This window comes from Notothenia rossii, assembly GCF_949606895.1.
Source record: "Notothenia rossii genome assembly, chromosome: 4".
Lineage (NCBI taxonomy): Eukaryota > Metazoa > Chordata > Actinopteri > Perciformes > Nototheniidae > Notothenia > Notothenia rossii.
Genome location: NC_136902.1, coordinates 15,361,219 through 15,381,357, shown reverse-complemented (window position 1 = coordinate 15,381,357; position 20,139 = coordinate 15,361,219). Strand labels below are relative to the sequence as shown.

The 20,139-nt window shown below is 43.7% G+C and overlaps 1 protein-coding gene across 5 annotated transcripts in view; it reads left to right on the top strand.

The window, feature by feature from the left end:
• The window catches only part of iqsec1a (IQ motif and Sec7 domain ArfGEF 1a), a 95,297-nt gene that overhangs the window by 37,118 nt on the left and 38,040 nt on the right, over positions 1-20,139 (top strand). Inside the window, exon 1 of one of the 5 annotated variants that reach the window (XM_079678840.1) lies at positions 3,505-3,744. The exons of 2 other annotated variants lie outside the window; for them this stretch is intronic. In XM_079678840.1, the coding sequence (XP_079534966.1) occupies positions 3,626-3,744 (119 nt within the window). In that variant the 5' untranslated portion in view covers positions 3,505-3,625. Of the gene's footprint in view, positions 1-3,504; positions 3,745-12,068; positions 12,687-14,885; positions 15,279-20,139 lie in introns of those variants that run through there. 2 more of the 5 variants (XM_079678842.1, XM_079678843.1) reach the window with 2 other exon arrangements.

The following is a 20,139-nucleotide window of genomic DNA, read 5'->3' as shown; positions in this document are numbered from 1 at the left end:
GTAATATTGATCCCATCAGGCTGCAGTAAGTCGTTCAAGGAGGGGATGCACTGCCATCTTGTGGTGTGCAGCTCTCATTGCTTTAGTCAATGTCAGTTTTCTCCCACTTGTCTCTCTCTTTGATTCTCTCTCTCTCTCTCCCGTTCTGATGTGTTTGAAGTGGGCTGGAAGCTCTTGAGAAGAGACTGGACCCCCTCTGAGCAGCTCAGTCGAGGACGATATAATGCTTCCTAATGTTGTGAACAGACAGTTCCTTCAGTACTGTTGTTCTTACATATAGTGTGGACAGATACATACGCTGCATAGTAACACTACAGTTTGTACTTTTTAAGATTTACTAGAGGATAAACAGAGTGTACTTTGATAGGAAGAAGTACTACATCAGTTTTGGAGACTTCAAGTGTACAGAACTTGCTGTTTTGTGACCTCCAGCAGTTGTTTATCTCTGTTATCTGTCTTTATATCAGCTAAGGCCACTCAGCAGAGAACAGCAGCCGATTCAGCGAGAAACGAGCGATGTCAGGACATTCTGTGATTTTCCATTTTAGCTGATCAACTCATGAGGCTTTTTTATGGTTTTCTCATTTGTAGCATGATGCATTCAAAACTGCTACACCTGAACAAGGGAAACATTATTTGGTGTAATGATTTTTTTCACCAAAAATCAATATTATTGTCTGAATAATGTCCATCACAATTAACCAGTCTTACCTTTTTAAAGCTTTCCAAACCCCAACATAATCATATAAACAGCAAACATTACATATGACAAACAAATTAGTTGCTGAACAAAATATTTTGTTTATTGAATATTTAATTCAGCTCTACTTTCAAAATATGAGGTAATCTCAATAGCTGTCTTTTTTTCAGCTTATCATTTGATGGACCTTTTAGCTTTTGATTGATAAAACTGTGGTTGAGAGGTTTGGGGTGAAAAGAGCCTGTGACATGCAGCAAAAGATTTCACATTTGGTGATTATAAGCTCTCCACTTGTCTTTGTCTTCAAGAGGAAAGACTCAATGTCATTAGGTTGGAACTCATCATCATCATTTCCTGTGACACTAAAAGCCTTCTCGGTGTGTTTTAATGTGCATTCTCTTTGTGTGTGCATTCAATGTATCTGTGCTTCTGAGTGCTGCTCAGAATCCTAGAGCCATAGTCCAACGGCACACATTATACCAAGGGCCAGCTGGTTTAAAGGAGCCATATGGTGACAGAGGAGAGGGGAGGTTGGCACAAGAAAGCCAACGTATGCAAGATTTGTATCTTTATATGAACAAGCCTTGATGTGTGGAGGGTCACCCAAGGCCATAAATGTGTGTGTGTGTGTGTGTGTGTGTGTGTGTGTGTGTGTGTGTGTGTGTGTGTGTGTGTGTGTGTGTGTGTGTGTGTGTGTGTGTGTGTGTGTGTGTGTGTGTGTGTGTGTGTGTGTGTGTGTGTGTGTGTGTGTGTGTGTGTGTGTGTGTGTGTGTGTGTGTGTGTGTGTGTGTGTGTGTGTGTGTGTGTGTGTGTGTGTGTGTGTGTGTGTGTGTGTGTGTGTGTGTGTGCGCCTGTGCCTGTGCCTGGACTACAAACACATTTTGCTCAGGGTTTGCAGATACCGTGAGTCCTGTGAAAGCCCCCTCCCCCCACAACCTTTAACCAAGCATGCACAAAGATATATACAGACACAGAGAATTTGGTCAACCTGGAGGTTAAATTACAAGCCAAGCTTTGGTTGAATTGTGTTTTGAATTGTATCGGACGAGCTCACTGATTAACTGTCTCCGCAGGGCTTTTATATGTGGCATTTCAAGTGCTAGCAAGGACTGACAATGATAACTAGTCTACTTGTAGGGGCTGCAATATCTTCTGCTTCCCACAATTTCAATGTTGAAATGAGAAGCAAATTGCGTTAAAACCGTTGCCTTGGCCTCTTAAATGGCAAAAAGTGGCACAAAAGAAAAGCTCATTTAGTGCCCACAAATGCAAAAGGGTTTGTCCTCTGAGAAAACCAACTATGTTCTGCTCTGGATGTGTGAATGTGAGCAGTTTTAGTGAAATAATATACAGTGTTTCCTCTCTGCACTGAGAGCTGACACAAACAAGCGTGCACAAACAGTCACGCACACACAAATGGCTCAGTGACAAGAGCATGTCAGCGCTGGAGTGATCAGCACTCGTGCTGGGTGATTACAGAGTACACAGCCAGTGTAATTGAAGTGAGATGACGCACACCTGCAATTAGCCACTACACAAGTTCATTGAGAAAAAGATAAAGGTCTGATAGTACTAGTCACCTTGGCGTTAATACTCAATACATCGACAGCGCTGTGTGCTATCGGGTCTGCCCGGGGTGAAACATATCCTCCCCTGGAGATTGTAAGCCATGTACATCTCTTTAGCCCACTGTGGGTGTGCCTGTGTCTGTTTGGAGCTTCATTATGTGCTGATGAGAGCTTGTCTCCATAGACAATCTTCTGCCTGCCTACCATCATGCTTTGGATGCTGTTACCTGGTGAAACTGTTGACAAGACTACCATCTTTGTCCTAACAGGAGCACAGTGCAGTGTACTGTATGTGTAAACCATCTTGAGTTTGCAGGCCATATCTATTATTTCCCAGAATGAAGATGACATCTTCAGTAATGCAGCCTTATTCTGCTCAATATTTCACACTTCCTCTCTGCTTTTGGCGTCTCTTGTACATGATGCAATTTCTGTGCAAGCCATATACTTTCTATTTCTCTTTGTGGGAATGGTGGAAAGGTTGTCGTTAACTCAAAAATGATCTATTTAAGTTTTTCATTTGCTTCCATTATCTCCTCTGTCTAAGTTCTGTAGTGTTTCTTTTTTCTGCAGACATAATTAACCACAGCAACTCATCATCTTTACCTTTTTGCACCAATCCTCACTGGACTGGAAAGCCCTTTTGTTTGGAAAGACACCAAGGAGAAAAGTGCATTGATTTCAGAAGAGAGACGGATGGAGATGGAGGGTAGGGGGGGCGAATACATGAGAAGAAGAGATATGGGAAAAGAGAGAGGGAGAAATAGAGAGAGGGAGTGAAAACAAAATGGGAGGGAGGGGAGAGAAGGCATGTTAATGAGCCCTACCTCTGACACATCCTCCTGTTTCTATGGAGACCAAGGAGCCAATCCTGTGGCCCTGCTGAGGACTGTACTACTCAGGACAGATAAGAGGGTGGAGAGAGGCGTACGCAGATGCTTCTCTGTGTTTATGAAAGGCAGCGTAATCTCCAGAAGCTCTCCTGCAGGTCATCTCCTCGTGCTTTTTATTTAGGAGTGCCCCCCCCCCCCCCCCCCCCCCCAGGCACTGACTCCAGTACAGACTTACCCTTCATCCTCTATGCTTTAACACAGAGGCTTTACATCAGTTCCTAACAGACAGCTCCTTTAGCTTCTTGGCTCAATGACAACCCTCCCTCCACCCTTCCTCCTCCATCAGCAGCCACCCCCCCCCCCCCCCCCCCCCCCCAGCCTCTTGGACGCTCCTCGTTACATCACACACACCGCTCTCTAGCTGCCTTGTGTTTGTGACTGGGAGGGAGAGGGGAGAGTGAATGCGAGTGAGCCCGTGTGCGCACGCTGTCTCAGTCACGCAGTCCCATTGACCAGCATACAGGATGGACAAACCCAGCGTGTGGCGCGCCGTGGTGAGCAGCACGGACCCCAGGCGGGCGCGAGACCCCGGGTCCCAGGCTAGCAGACCGGGCTCCGCCATGGGTTACAGACTCTACGACATGTGAGTAGCATGTTCAGTATCAATGCCATCTGATAGGACGACAGGCGTAGGTGTAGCTCCCATTCATGGAGACAGCAGTGGAGTGGGTGTTAGTGGAGGAAAACACGGTGTCTGCCTCTCCAGTGTCTATGCTGACTCACCTATGGCATCCGGACCTCGCTCTGTCCGCTCATGTTCCCTTCCCATGTCCTGAGTAAACAACGTCTCTCTCCAAGGGAGGGGCGGCAAACGTTTGTATGTGTGGATGAGATGCAAAAATGTCACAATGAATTATACTGTGTGGCTTGATGCAAAAGCATGAAACCTGAGTGCTGTTTTGTATTTACTCACCATTCTGACTGAAATCACAACAGAGGCATGTGAGTGATGGCTTTGGAGCCCCGGGTGGCTGAGAAAATAACTAATTTCTAGAGGATGCTGTGACAGCTCTTACTGGGCACACAAACTCCTTGCAGCTTCTGCCGTGTGTGTGTGTGTGTGTGTGTGTGTGTGTGTGTGTGTGTGTGTGTGTGTGTGTGTGTGTGTGTGTGTGTGTGTGTGTGTGTGTGCTGTGTGTGTGTGTGTGTGTGTGTGTGTGTGTGTGTGTGTGTGTGTGTGTGTGTGTGTGTGTGTGTGCTGTGTGTGTGTGTGTGTGTGTGTGTGTGTGTGTGTGTGTGTGTGTGTGTGTGTGTGTGTGTGTGTGTGTGTGTGTGTGTGTGTGTGTGTGTGTGTGTGTGTGTGTGTGTGTGTGTGTGTGTGTGAAATGCGGCTGAGTCTGAGGTGTTATTTTTGGGATAGCGATGAGTCCTACAGTCTCCGTGGAAAGCTTGCATCCACTCTTCTGTAAATCATATGTCAGATCTGAGGGGATGAAAAAATAAAAACATTAGATTGTGTTTTTATGCTAGGGTTTGTACTTTTGGTATCCTTCTCTGAACACATTCTTTTCCCACAGCTTCAGTATTTAGCTGAATAAGCATTCTGTTACATTATTTCTCTGCAGAGGCACATTTATGTTTGTGTTCTTTGCTGTAATGTGTGTAGCCTGCATCCCATCAGACCTCAGATTCCTCTACAGCCCCGTAAGTGTAACCGTGTATGTGAACACTGAATTTTCCACACATGTACTTACCAGCTGATGCATAATGTTGAAGTGAATTACCCTGTCATGTAGTGATCTATAGCATACATGGGGATCAGTCATCCTAATGAAAATGAGACCTTCACGGGTCTCGACTGACTCCTTCACAGACGAAGTGCCCCCGCCATCCACTGGCTTCAATCACTGTCTTGTTTCCATGTTTACAGCGCCACATGAATGCACAAATACATTCTTCAGATTTCTAAGTTTCTTTACTGTACCACTCTACAATCTTTTGCAAAACAGCCGAATATCTCAGCCTGTCCATGATTTGGGTTGGAGGCTGGTTTCTTTCCTCCCTATTTCCTTTCAGATTAAGACCAAAGGAAGCTTTAACCACACAGTAACACGACCAGGCCCTAGAGGCAGTGCTCAGGAAAGTGTGCTGCCGATGACTTTGTGACACTGAATTTTTAGGAGACAAAGGACATGTGCTGAAGATTGACATCAATGCGTTGGTTTGACTGTCTGTCAAACAGTCTGAGTCTCACAATGCTTGACAATACTCCTTTAATGAGGAGCTGCAGCAGGACTGTTCTGTTGTAAATGTCATTTCATCGCTGACAGGCCACAATCCCTCTGGACTGCTAATGCTGGAAGGCCACGAGGAGGATAACCTGATTTAACCAAAGGCTTTTTGGTCTTTTAGGACAGGGGTTCCTAAACTTTTCAGCACTCGACGCCCAAAATAACAGTGCCAGGGACTGGCGACCCCTGTCAACGGGGGGGGGGGGGGGGGGGGTGCTGGTGCGCTAGTGGATTGTCAATGGGGGGATTCTACAGATGGCCAGTCCGCCCCTGAAAAATGTCTATGCACACGTTATTATGAATAAGAATTTAAAGATATTGAATCAAAACAATTATACATTTTAAATTTGTAATCATCTCGCGACCCCCACTTTAGGAACCCCTGTTTTAGGATACTACACTTCACTGCTCTGGCCTCAAGGAATGTACAGAGTGCCCTGGGTAGAATATCATAAAATACAGAAAGATATGTGAAGTATATTTTGTAGCACAGCAGAACAAACGTGTGTGCCCTGAAATGCAGGCATAGCAGATATAAGACAAAATTACATTTCTGATCATTTTTCAAACCAGGTCCGTTAATGCCATTTGTTAAAGTAGTTGACATTAAAGTAAGGTCGTTTACTGTCATACATGCAGGGTACTGGTGCAGAGCAATGTAAGGCAAAACTACACAGCCGGGATAGATACTGCACAGCACACATGTGGTGTTTTGTGTACTAATACATGTAATGAAACCATATTAATGATGCTAAATCCACAGCCCTTGCCTGAGGTGTTATGACATGGATATCTAAACTCCTGCATCAGTTTTGCTGCCCAGCGTCATTATTCAGCAGTTGTTTAGATGGCTTGTGAATTAAATAGGAATGACTTTCTAATATTTAGCTATTTTTAGTCATTCCAGATTATGTTAAAATATCTTTTTTTGTAGTTGCGATTTGTACAACTTTTCTTCTGAAACCAAATGCTTTCTGTAATCCCATTGTCCGTGACATTACCATCCAGGAGGTTTGATCTTTGTGCATGGATTACTTTATGGCATTTATAATCTCTTTCCTGTACTCAGTACACTGAATATATAAAATTGCATACGGACAAGGTGGCTAATAAACAACAATGGGCTGTACCCTTCATTGAGATAATGTCATGCGTTCTCAGAGGGCATTCATGCCATAAAGCCGTACAGCAGGAAGGCCAATTTCCCATTATTGGCTGAGAGATTCTTAATGTGATGCCCCTGTTCAAGTGACGCCAACGCTGATGAAAAAAGAGAGTGCGTCACGGAGCTGTAAGGCACTGACAGCACATTCCTTTACTTTGAGCCTGAGCTTCTGACGTGGTGTGCTAGGTCTCCAGACTGAGAAACACAACTTGCAGCATTAGTTCTGATTATGCCTCTGCCGGAGACAGCAACTGTACGATGCATGTGCATATTGCATGAGACAACATCTGCAATACAATGCATCACATTGCCAGCACATGGGCTGGCACAGAACGTGCTGTCAGTTCATATGGCATCAGTGGACGGGGGCATAACTTAACAGAGCTGGATGTGAGTCACTAGTTAAAACGGGGATACATGCTGTATGTATGTGCAGGCCTGTCAGCATAATAAACCTCTGATAGCCACAGTGATTGTCCACTGCCATAACTGACTGCTACCATCCTGTAAAATGGACATGATTATAGCCGTTATGGTCATTATTCCTTTAGTCATCATACCAAGGAATGTAAAGCTTATTTATTGATCATCTGTTTGACCTCTTCTTCTTGGTTTTGACAGATAGCAAGGCACTGAGGTGCTTTGAGAGCACAGAGGATCAGTACTCCAAGTCAAGCATGTGTCATTTTCCCTGCGAAAACTACATCCAGTAGCATTTTGGCCAAAATAGCACACACATGGCTCAGGTTTGGTCAGCTGAAAGGCTGTCATTTGCACACTAAAACCAGAGCAGCTGGACATCTGGAGGCTGGCGTTGAGCTTTTAGTGGTGGAGTTTGCAGCTGGAGCCGTGTCAGCCATGTGTAAGGATTATCAAACCAACGAAGGCTGCTGGGCTCTCACGGGCACATCTCGGTGGGTAAAAGTTTCCTCAGGGGAGTAGCCAGTGATGCATCCGTGGTTTGCAACAGCCCATAATAAGCTCCTGCCTTTGCCAACAGCAACGTCAGAAGCGACCGCACAGAGGAGAGTTGGGTGCATCAGAAGCGTCTGCGGAACATTTTGTTCCCCTGGCAAAAATAAAAACAGATATAGGGTATATGTTTATCAACAACAGTGTTACATAATAACAACCGTACCAAGATACCCTTGAGCATGCTATCTTGCATATTGATTCATTTTTCCATCGTTTACTGTTTCATAATAGCTTTAAGCCATTTCTACAGAGAGCATACTGACTGACTCATGGTCATACAGCATATTCTCTCTATACATGTGTTTCACTCTCATGACTGTGGAATATCCGTGAGTGCAGTCTTTGCTTACTTCATAGACATGTTAATCCTATCAGGGATTTTAAGCGGTGAATCATACTAACGTGTTAACATAGCCTCAGTTATAAGCTTTCACCCATTATCACCATCTATTTTTTTGTTGTAGACTTTCGTGGTGTCGTTTTGAATGAGACTGCTGTGGTCCTGCCTCTATGTACCCTCCTGACAGTGGAGACGGTGCTTCTCATCAGTTCTGTTACTGGCCTCAGGTTATGAAAGACATTCAGGATAGCTGGCAGACTGCTGGATCCACCTACAACCACCCACAGAGGATTTCCCCCTCCGCCCCTTTTTAGTTCTCTTTTACTGTTTGTCTGTGCCTGGGCTTTCTGCTTCAATACAACGCTAAAGGTGGAGGAGGGAGTCTTCTGTTATTATGGATCCCTCCCCTCCTCCATTTGTTAATCTCTCTCTATCTCTCTCTTCCTGATTTGTCTTAACACCCTCCTTCTTCGTGTATTCTATTCTTTCTTTCTTCCATGTCCACTTTTCTTCTGCATGGCTGATTCAGGCCAAACAGCTGTACTGTGCTATCTGCATGATGCCAGGGTTTGTGCTCATGCAAACTGAGCAGTTGCTTTCACATAAGATCATTTCCCCAAAGGACGTCCGTAAAATGACATGAAAACGATACTATGTACCCTGTAGTATAAACTAAACATTAAACATAGGCACATATACTCTTGAGCTTTAGGGCCTCCCTCTTTGCCAGTAATAGCATCTCCCCGCGGGCGGCAGCAATTGGGTTTTTATCCCAAACAGAAGAGGAGGCGAGGCTGAAGACACATCAGCGAAGCCATATTCAAACACATAGACAGTTAGTTAGAGGGTATACATCTCCATCATTAATGACCCTGATCATGGTTTAAGCTGCGTTTCCTATGCAGACAAGATACAAAGTGTTAAATAGATGATAAAGGCATGTTGTTTTTGTGTGCAGAGCTTGAAGCTGGCTACTCTCGATATCTGGTCTGCCACATATTGAATCCTTCGCTCATGTGGTATGAATAAGAAATGAATGGATTTCCATTATGTGTTGTGGTGGTATGCTCGGAGTGAATCAGCATGCCTGTCGGACTCCTCATTCCTCCGATCACATCAGCAGCTCATTGGCTCCTTCAGCTGCAGCATGCATACTCCAATCGGCCACCAGGGGGTGAACTTTTCTAACACATCCTTTCAGACAGGCTGTCCTTCACACAGACAAAATGTTCTTCTGTTGTTAAAATGAAATTATAATGATTTCCTCATCAGTTATTTTTCAGAATAACTTTGATGGCTCTCATTCTATGATATATGATGGTTATTATATATTTGTCTACATCTTTCTTTGTCCCCTTTTGTATGGATCTGATGGTAGAAAGGCCTAACAAAACAGACGCATGGTTAGGGATGAGGATTATGTCCAATCAGGTTCTTTGTGGCCAAGACAGCCATCTTTCAAACAAGTCAATTTTATGGATCACCAATGATTGCAATTGTCTTGCATGTCCTTAATAATCTGTGACATTATCCATGTTCTTATGCACAAATTGCTTATTGAGTTTTGCACAAGCTGAGTAGGACTCCCGGTCCACTCATTCAGAAACCTGTTTGACACCTTCACACACACCATGATAGGCTAGCCGCAGGTCGTTTTCTCTGTCATTATTGACTGCCCACCTCCTGCTCAGAAGAGGTCATAGTAAAACCCTCAAGGCAGCGTATCAGTGATTGTCTGAAGTCCCTGCCCTGTAATGCTTGGTATCACCTTGCATCAGTGTGATACTGTGAGATGCATAAGCAGCAACATGGAGACAATAAGAGCTTTTCAAATGAGGTCATTTATTGCGATCGATGGCTGAGCAGATATAATTGCCTGTCTTTAATTGCCCTTTGATCTTTGGAACAGTGTACATTCATATTGATCCTCGCCATATCTGCGATTGAGTGCTTCTATTCAGCAAACCGAAATGTCTGTAATATTTTGATGTCCTCAATATAGATTTTGCACATATTATTGACTTCCAAACATTTGCTATTTGTAGCTTTATGTGACCTGTTTAAAAATTGACATTGACTCTGACCTCTGCAGAAATGCCAAGATTGCTTTTCAGGGTTTACACTTTCATCGGTCGATATGTTTACATTTTACCACTGGCCAGCGTCAGTCCAACAACAATCGTCAAAATATTAGCGTGGATACATTTTAACCCTGTCAAACACTGACAAATTCTAAGGGCCTGCACATGTTCACTCATAGGTTTAGGCCCACACTGGGATAAGTGGAAAGAATGCTCATTTTACTCTGACCTTTTAAACCACAAGCAAAACATGTTAACCACACACATGCCAAAGCATGCCAGTAAGCAATAATGACATCTGCTTATTAAATGATATCCTGTTGTTTAAACACTTGCTCAGCTCGTCATCCTAGAAAAACAAATAACAGCCATATCATGCGAGCTGAATGGGAAAGCCCCTGTGTTTTATGCCGGATTGTTCTGCAATAATCGCTCCTCCTTGCCTTTGTCAAACTGTAGTGTGTTCGGACACAGTGGGGTTTCCACTCACACTCACCACCAGTGAAGGACAACCAGACATGAGTTAGAAAAAGGGAACTATAAAGGGTTCTCCATGTGGCCTGAACCACATGAGGAAATCACCACGATGATAAACAGACATACTGTAATTTAGAAAAAGTGAGAAAAATATTTTTAGTGCAGTCCCTTACCTTTTGACTGCTGCCTTAATTGCTGTTGGTGGATTTATCTCCAGCCTGACCCTTTTATGACTTAATATTATCCGATAAACTGCTCTGAATGTGTCTTTCCTTCCAACAAATGATATTAACCACGGAGTGCAGACATTTAAACTGGAAGATAATCACACTTGTTATGTGTGAAATGTTAACTCGCTGAAAGCTATGTGTCACAGATGAAGATTGAGATGGCAAAGATTAAAGAAAACTCTGTCAGTGTGCGTCATTTTCTGTGAGAAGTATTTAAATCAGGAGGCCTGAGTTGTGACAAAAGGCTGATTAATTCCTTAGTGTGCATGCTGTTCACACTGGCTCTCAGTATAGCCTTTGTGCTGATCTGGCCTCTCTATATGTTGGCTTGGGAAAACAGAGGAAGCCCACATTGTGCCAGGAGGTGTGTGAAAAGAGTCATGTGGAGATCACTTGTCAGACGAAACCGATCTTACTATACCAATTAGTGTATTGCCGAGTAAACACACAAACATTAATGCATGTTTGTTTATTTGTGCGTTCGTGTTTGCATATAATTCTGCTTGTTGGTGTAAATATGCAGTATTGTGTGTGTGTTTGGACTCTGACAGTGGCTGAATATTGATGAGAGGCCCTTCCACACCCCTTTCCCATGACGGCTGGGACTGGGTGGCACAGCAGCGCGGCACTGCGTCTCCGGCAGAGAAAGAACAACACTGTGCTTGTGTTCAAGTGCAAAACCCTCATTCGCAAGAATAGAGAGCAACCGTCTGTGTGTCCATTACTTATAGCTCTGCTGAGCATGGCAGCACATTTGGACAAGCTTTAATGAAGACAAACTCTTCTTTCATCCAGGTGAAACATACTGCCCCTCTTATAAGCAGAAATTCAATTTCACCGCATTCTTTGGCATACCTCTGCATATCTGCCTTTAATTCACTTCATGTATCACTCCATTGACAATAACTGAGCATTAGCTCAAGCAATTTGTGTGCAATTGTGTTTTCTGTAATGCTTCAATGACCTTGATGAGTCGAGTAAAGCAACATTTCCTTTCCCTAACCTGACACTAAAACAAACATGAGAGCACTTGAGGCTCATATTTATTTTAGCAAAGCATGTGTATAAAACTCATGTGTTCATACAACATTGCAGCACCCCCTCCCCGCTGAAAAGCGACCAATGGCATGCGGCTCTGCAAGGCTTCCATTTGAAGCTTCAGTAGTACGGTAGTGTTGCCCGGCAACCGTAACCGGCACATTTCTGGGAGGTCCTGTGTGGATGGCAGCAGCGGTGAGAGGGAGAGGGAGAGAGCAAGAAGCAGAGGATCAGGAGAAGGGGACACAGATAGGAGGGTTTAACTGAGGGAAGGAGGAGAAGGGTGATGTGAGGCTGAAGAAAGAGTGAGAGGGAAGACCCGGTCTCTCGCCTCATCAGAAAGTTTGTTCTTGCAGCAGAGGAGGGGGAGGGGGAGGGGGAAGCCATTGATGATCCTCCTGCCTGATTCAAACGGGGATGAGCGACTTTTGGATGCTTCCTCCTTGTATCTGTCCTCCACATTCCAGTACCTGTGCCTGCTGGAGCGGTGCAGAGCTTCTTCTGTAGCCATGATGTCTCCGAGGACCCTGGCGCTCTGTGTTTAGGGACCGGCAAAGAGGACACCCTGACCGACCTGGATAGGAGCTAAAAGAGAGCGCTTATTCAGGGAGGTGGATCCTGAGCTCTAACATTCGGTCCAAACCAGCCCTGTGGAGGGTTCCTGAAAGGCCTGGCTTCCTGGGTTGGTGAGGACTCAGTCCAGGAATAATGTGGTTGGTCTGGGCGGGTTAAAAAAAACAGGCTGTCATCCGGTGGCAGCGGCAAGGCTAGAGCTCCAGAGAGAGGACAGATCTGTCGTCCACGCCAGGGACTCACTGGCTGAAGAAATGAGCATGGTCCTCAGCCTGTGGGGCTCTTTAATGCTGCTGGATCCCACTGCTCTTCTGCCCTGTTGATCGTCTGAGCTCAGGATGTGGAAGTTCAAAGCGTTTTGCCTGGATTACTGGCATGTGCTCTGCTTGCACCCACACAACAACTTTTACAAGAGGTATGTTTAAAAATGGCTGCTTTCTGCACTCATGTTTGGCTTTGATTTTTTCTCGTACTTCTTGTTTTTGGTGCAACTTGTAACTATCCTAGAGAGCTTTATGATGTTGCTGTCTGTGTTGAAGGGCTCCCAACATTATGTGAATCAATATGACTCTTTGGTTTCCTTATCAAAGCGTGGCTGATTGATGGAGAAACTGTTGTAGTGCTCTCTCGCTGACATGCTGGCGGACTGAGAGAGACATTACTCAGGAGCATGCAAGCTGGATAATCGATTTATCAGAGCGAACCAGGTTATGACTGTTATTTTGTGGAAGCAATTGGTTGAGTAACTGAGGGCTTGGAATGATCTTGTTTGTGTCGGTTGTCTGTTTAGCGTTGACACTGCGGGAAAGCAGAGTGAGCTGGCTGAATTAATTCATCTGTGTCCCACTGGGAGCTCTCCTCTGTCACCTTTCACCTACTGCCTTATCTGCGCCTGATTGCTCAGTCTAGCTCTGCATCTGGCATCAAGGTTGGCAAACAAATCAATTTTTGATGAATGTATGATGTGCTTTATTTATTTTTTTCACCACAACATGTCAATCATGTGATCAGATTTGATTGTCCTTGGGTGACAGTTCAGACTGTCTCAGTAGTGAATCAGAGGATGCAAGATCTGTAACAGCTTGAACATTATGTTTTTTTATTTCTCTATAGTAGATTAGAGGTTTAAATTATGTTTTTGGCTGCTCCCAGGTATTTTAAAAAGGTGCACACTGCTCTCTCACGCTGTTTAAATTACTCACAACCACCCCCCTTCTGCCATGCTGAGACGATTACAAATATAAAAAGCTCTCCTGTGTTTTACTGCCTTTCACGACACATATCTAATGCTCCACATTACAAACACAGACTACACTCACTCAAACTGAGGTGCACATTGAGCCGTTTTGCCCGACACAACCACTTTATATGAATGCATTTTCCACAGTGAAGGTGCTTTAATGTTTAGGTGTTCTTCACTTTCAGCTCTGTAATGTCACATGTGTATTTCTAGCAGCAATTTCAGCTTCAAAGGACTGTAGTTCCTCCGAATTGTCACTGTTATTCAACACAATTAAGATCCCCGGTTTTGCAGTTGCACAGACAAGATCTACATTTTTTTCCATTTCCCTCCTGCTACACTAATAACATCTAACCAGGGATGTTTGCCAGGGTTTCCTTCATGCGCATCCCGTCGTGCAGATGTTTGATGTCTAAATTAGAAGCGAGCTGCGGTGTGAAGACACTGATCCGTACCTGTGAAACTCAGTTGTCACATCTCTATATGCTAATTCATTCACACATATATAAACACACTTTTTGTCATAAGCATTAGTATTCTGAAGGTGAGAATACAGTATGTCCGTGATTCATTAATAATGCATCATCGATTCAGCTGGCAACTCTTCTTTGAACGTAGGCTTCAGGGAACCCCCCCCAGCTGTTGGCCCTACCTCAACACTCAATGCCTATGCTATTTTTAGTCAGATTCTTTTCTTTTTTGGTTGCTATGTGCAGCATTTGAAATCCAACTTCAGAGGGCATGTTGTCTGCTGAGTTTAAAATAGGTTAAACCAACTAACTGCTGCTAATAGCCTGTTATAGATTGTGATTCAGTGGTTTTTGGCATTATTGAGCAAGATAGTTGATTTTTTTCAAAACAACTGAATATGTATCTAATCCCGCAGAGTTACTGGAATATCCTGGTCATTGGGTGTAACTCATTACACGCTCTGGCCAGTGTAACATAGTCAGATTGTATCCCAGGACTGAGACTGTTTTGTCAAAGCCAGGTCAGCGTATAGTAAGTGAAAACAGCCTCTCCCAGCTGCTGAACTGGGGTTCACCCTCCTCCTGCGTGGCCTTCCCATTGAGAGCAGTGTGATTGTTGGACATGTGCCCAAGTATTACCATACACACAGGGACCGAACGCTCTCTATGGCTCTTTCTATCTCTCCTTCTATCACTCTGTGTGTCTCTCTCTCTCCTACAGTCACTTCCACATCAAACACTAAACATAGGCCCTGCCCATCACCATTGGGGAGCAGCAGATGAGTGAAAGATTGCATTGGACGGCACAAAAAGGAAGGGGTGTCTGCAGAGAGCAGAAAGAGGAATGGTGTGCGGTTCCTTGTGGGTGGAGAGCTTTTGTTAAGAAGACGAATGATTTTTCTTCTGCTATACGTACTGGGCCTTTACCTTACTTGGTCATCAGGCAGCTTGCTAGAGCAGCAACTCTGAGCCCAACATTAACTCTGGGCAGGGAGAACTCGAAAAGGCACAGACAGAGTAACTTTAGCAGCGAAAGAATGATTCTTTTCTGTGGGTTTTCTATGGAAAGTGAAGGATGTGGGGTGTAATTAGTGGTCAACAAGGGAGTGAGCAGAGGCTGTTCTTCTGGTGGCTCTTTTAGGGGAAGTTTCCCTGCAGTTTAGTGTTTTTAAAACTTTTTTAAAAACTTCCCTTTAGTGCCATGCGCACTTTTTTTGGGCATGTCTGATGCCTCCGGTGATGTCACTGCCATGTGGAATGCGATGTGGAAGTACTGCATAACCAGCCGAACTATAAGGTAGGAGACCATCTGCCACTGAGCAGCGTGGAGGGCAGCGGCCCGCAGCATAAGTGGTGGTTGTCTTTCCGACTGACCGCAGCAGTCTGTGCAGATATTTCTGACGTTCGAATGATCAAATAACATTCCTCTCTATAGGCTCAAGCTTCATGGTTTCCTTTCCAGAACCACATTAATATATTATCACTGGCACACAGCTTTAAAAGGCAGACAGTGAACAGTAAAGACATTTTCAAGGTCTTTGAGGGCAGTCTGCTTTATCAAGGACGTGTTTTCAATAATGAAGGTTTAAGAATAATCTTGCCATTCTTTTGTTCATATCTTTTAAGCCTTATTATGCCTTAACTTTGTCTAAGCAGTGAAGTGAAAGTAGAAATGTCCTCTGCCTGATTCAGACTTCTCTCTGAATGAATACAGAGACAGCCAGCACAGAGATTACCATTATTCTGTTTAACATAGAAAATACTTTATTTCTTCCATCGTGATTGGATTATCTGATTGATTGACATTTTTCTGTCACATTCCTGTGACATCCACCTGTCATTCTGATCATGTAGCCTGCAGGGAAACTGAAAAGTACTCTGTGTTTGTTAACTAGCTCTTCTGTTACTCACATACCATCGACCTTTCAAAACGTTTATTTTATGTTAAGTTATTTCAGATTTCTGTGGGCAAGCAAAGCAAATACAGAGGGTTCCACCGGGTCATCCACCCAAACATACCGTAAATAAATAACTCTGAACATTGAATATATGATGATATGAAATTGCCATTTTAAAATGTGCCAAATTTTAAAATATATTTATAATAGATATACAAAATAATAAGCAAATATATATATTTTTTTTACATAGAAAATAAATCTACAATCTGTGGACAAAAAAGTGTTGAGTATATTTCAATAAATCAGGCAAAACCTAATTTGATTTCAGCTTATGCTAACAACGTTTTAAAGGTTATTTTTTCTTCCAACTATTATTCTGTCATAAGTCTGTCAGACATCTGTTCAGGAGGCGTTAGGAACAAAAACAGTTTTTCCCAAAATAAAAATTAAACTGCCAAAATAAGGTCCTCCTTTCCGGTCCAGACAATAATTTCCCCCCTCCCTTTGATGTGTATCCCCTTTATATCCCAGCCCTTTTCTGCTTTCCCGGATGGGAACATCAAGTAAGGAAACAAACAAACAAAAAATATTTTTGAACCAGCGGTGGTAAACATCCTAAAGGGGGTTCATGGTAACCCGCTCCATGTCAAAGAGAATAAAGTCACCGTAGGCGATTCATGACTGAGACAGGAATCCAGCAGCAGTGTGACAGTAGACACCGAGGAACATCTGATACGACTCTGGTTCTGTGTCAGAGAGTACGACGACAACATTACTTATTTAATGTGTGCAGATCTGGAGCTGGTTGTTAGTGCGTCCTTGTCCCATAGTGGGTATCCATGGAAAGGAGCACAGGAGGAAGCTCTGTAGAGACTCATCTAAATGAACTGGGATGTTAAACACCGCCTGACAGAGCTGCTCTGCTTCATACTAGGTAAATATCTCCAACAACATGATTTAACTCTGGGAAACATTAGCTCAGATAGGTGTTGGCCTGAACTAAACCAAGAGCGCTGGAGAGTTGGTGACTCAACGTCATGCTTGTAGATTATAAATTGAGAGCAGGCGCTGACCCCTTTGCTGGTCCCCTGATTTGTTACGCTGGCTTTATGACAAGCTAGGCCCTTTTTTTCACTGTTTGTAATGGAAAAGTAGCAACCTGCCAAAGCGAGCTTGCAGTTCCACTGTGGTGAGTGAAAAAATACTCTCCAGGGTGGAAAAGCTGAGACGTGTCTAGGATGGAAGCAGTTTTCTGGTCAGAAATGTCAGGATGATGGAGATCTCAAGTTGCAGTTAACCTTAAAAAGTGTGCTGTTTTCCTTGCCTTGCAATTGGCGCTGAATAGATTCAATGCATAGTTATGTCTCTTTTGTAGTTTGTCATCTACAGAGGTGGTCTACACTCACACAGACAGGGGCCAAGTCCAAGTGTATACGTGCATATACAATGCATATTTCTGCTGCCCTAGTTATTTTACTCATACTTGTCGGAATGCGTGTGCAGTGGAAAATAGATTTACACTGCAACAATAAGTATCCTCAGGCTGTAGTCTGGTCTCCACAGTAAGGTATAGATGTGGCTTCTTTTTTTTTATCAGTGCCCGTGACCATACAAAAAAGCTCCTATGTGTTTATGCTTTGGTTGACACTGTCTCTGAATTATAATCAGAATACATTTGATTTATCCCTGGGGAAATGAGGTTTCTCCGTCTGAGGTTTATTTCACATCTATAACACTTTATATGCACAGTTTCTTTCTGATCCATGCTTAGGTTGCAGTCATTGTCCAAACCTCTGAATAATTTACACATGGTTCCATTAGCATTGTGTGGGAAGATCTGTTTTCCTCTTCACCTTGATATGACTTAATATCACCTTTTATGAGTGCCAGTTTTCTGTTATAGCCTGGCCTTCTTTGCTGAAAGGACATGTGATCATGACAGTAACATATGGGCTAATATGATATGGCCATAAGGGAAAGGCTTGAGAATAAACTACTGTCTCCCCTCCTATTGCTGCAGGGCTGCACCATGATGGAGAATATATTTGAGAACATTGCCTCTGCTGCAGTATCTACACTGCTCATGTTAAGCTGTACAGCTTTTGAAATGCTAATCACTGGAGGAAGCCAGTTTGTTTACTCTAATGCTTGAGAATGCCAACATCTAGAGAGCGCTTCTCATGTTCAGGGGGTTTCACTGAGGTGTCTGATGACGAGAATGCATACAGTACCATTTCAAATGCATATGCTTAGGAAGATTGTTTCTCTAATGTCTCTTACGGCCCGTCCACACGGCTTCTGTCCATTCACTTTGAATCGGGTGACGTCACGCTTTGCCGAACTGCATTGTGGTTCCGTCGCTTCGCTTTGCTCGCGTTGCTCGCTTCAAAAGTCGAGCAATGTTCAACTTTTGAAGCTTCGACGGAAGCGCCAGCCAATCAAATCATATGCCAGCACAAGCTCTAGCCAATCAGGCCACGTGCTTGTGTGTCTGGGGCGGGAGATTCATGTGATTGGTTGTTGGTCGAGTTTCAGACACGCCTGCCGGCAAGCTTCAACACACGCCGCCGTGTGGACGCTGCGTGAGATAAATAAATGTTAGCATGTTTAGTAAAGCATGGCAAAAATAAGTGTTGCCTGCTATGCATTGTGTGATGAGTGGGGGGGGGGGGGGGGGGGGCTGTAGGAGCACAGATGGAAACACAGGCACTCTGTCTCTGTGGCTTTTCGGCTGTAACTCTACTTTTGATGGCATATTCCTTTGCATCTCTTCACAACACCCGGTTGGAGAATAATGAGGGTGTGTGCTGCATTAACTTATGTAATGGCGAGCGTGAGGAGGGGTGGGATGGGGGGCCAGTGAAGGAGGAGGGGGAGAATAGAAGCGTGATGAGCTCATGCTGCTGCACTGCAGCTCTTATATACACACTCTGCGCCTTGTGGTTGTTGTACACACTCTTGCATATGCACACATGCATATTTAAATCCTTGCTGTGTCTGCAATACTCAGTGTATTGATTGATTGATATGCACATGCACAAAATGGTGTGTTTTGCTTCAGAATCCGAAGCATGGGATGCATGGTCTTTGAATATCAATCTCCATCAATGGGAATCAGTGGCTTTAACTGTGCTGTGTCTGCACCTCTGTAGGTACAGCTGTGAACAAGCTGAGCCTCTGGAGCTCAGGTTGGTAATTGCTGCTAATCCATAAACTCTATTCAGTGATAATGCAGACCCTCATTATCCAGAGTGTGTTTTGATTTATGTCAGGAATGAGCGAGGTGGGGTAGGGTCAGAGGATGGGGACTGGGGGAGTTGATAATAGCACTACAGTGCATTTACTCCATAAAACAGAGTGGTCCCTTTGGGGGCTTTCAGCTCGTCTCAGCCTACGAGGATAAATGGATAAATATTGCTCTTGGCACAACATTTGTACATCATTGTCCAATATACTCGATGCTAATAGAATGGATAACTTGAAGCAAGAGGGGGACAGGTGTCTGTAAACTCTGTGGCTCTTTTAATTAAGGCTCATTAAAGAATTTCACATTTTCTGATCAATAAATATTTGATCACGACCTAGAACATTCTTTATGCATTGCGTTGGCCCATGGCTTGTGTAATAAGCACCTGTCCCTGCATGACAGCAAAATAATCATGCTGTCAGGAGGCTGGCACTGTGTCTGGTAAACAGTCATTAAAGTGAAATGTTTATCCTGATTGGACTAATTACTCTGAGCTGTGTGTAAACGCAGGACTTTGTTTTTGCACGAACATAGACGTCTATCTTTTCTGATGAGACGGACAGTTAGTTTTTTTAGACTTTGCTGTTGCCTTGACAACTGGCCTTAGAGATCAGTGCACGTGCATGCAATTGTGATAAATCTTGCTTTCAATCTAGAGGCAGCGTCCACAGAGACACTTCTGATGCACCGTAGTCTAATGACTTTCTTCTCAGTGACATCATTCAACAAAGGTTCAATCATACCATACAGATGTTGTGTCTGTATTGATTTGATTCCTTAATCTGAAAACAATTTGACAATAGAAAACTAATCCCAGGTTCACAGGATTTGAATTATAGATATTTTCCAGTAATTTCATTTTAAAAGTAGTAGAATTTAAAGTAGGAAAGCTCGGGTTTTAGGCTAGACTGAAGTCAAGTTAAAGGCCATGTAATGCATCTAACACAGGTGTTTTTTAACATGTAGTTTAGATATCACCAGAATAAAAATAAATAAAAATGTTTAAAGTT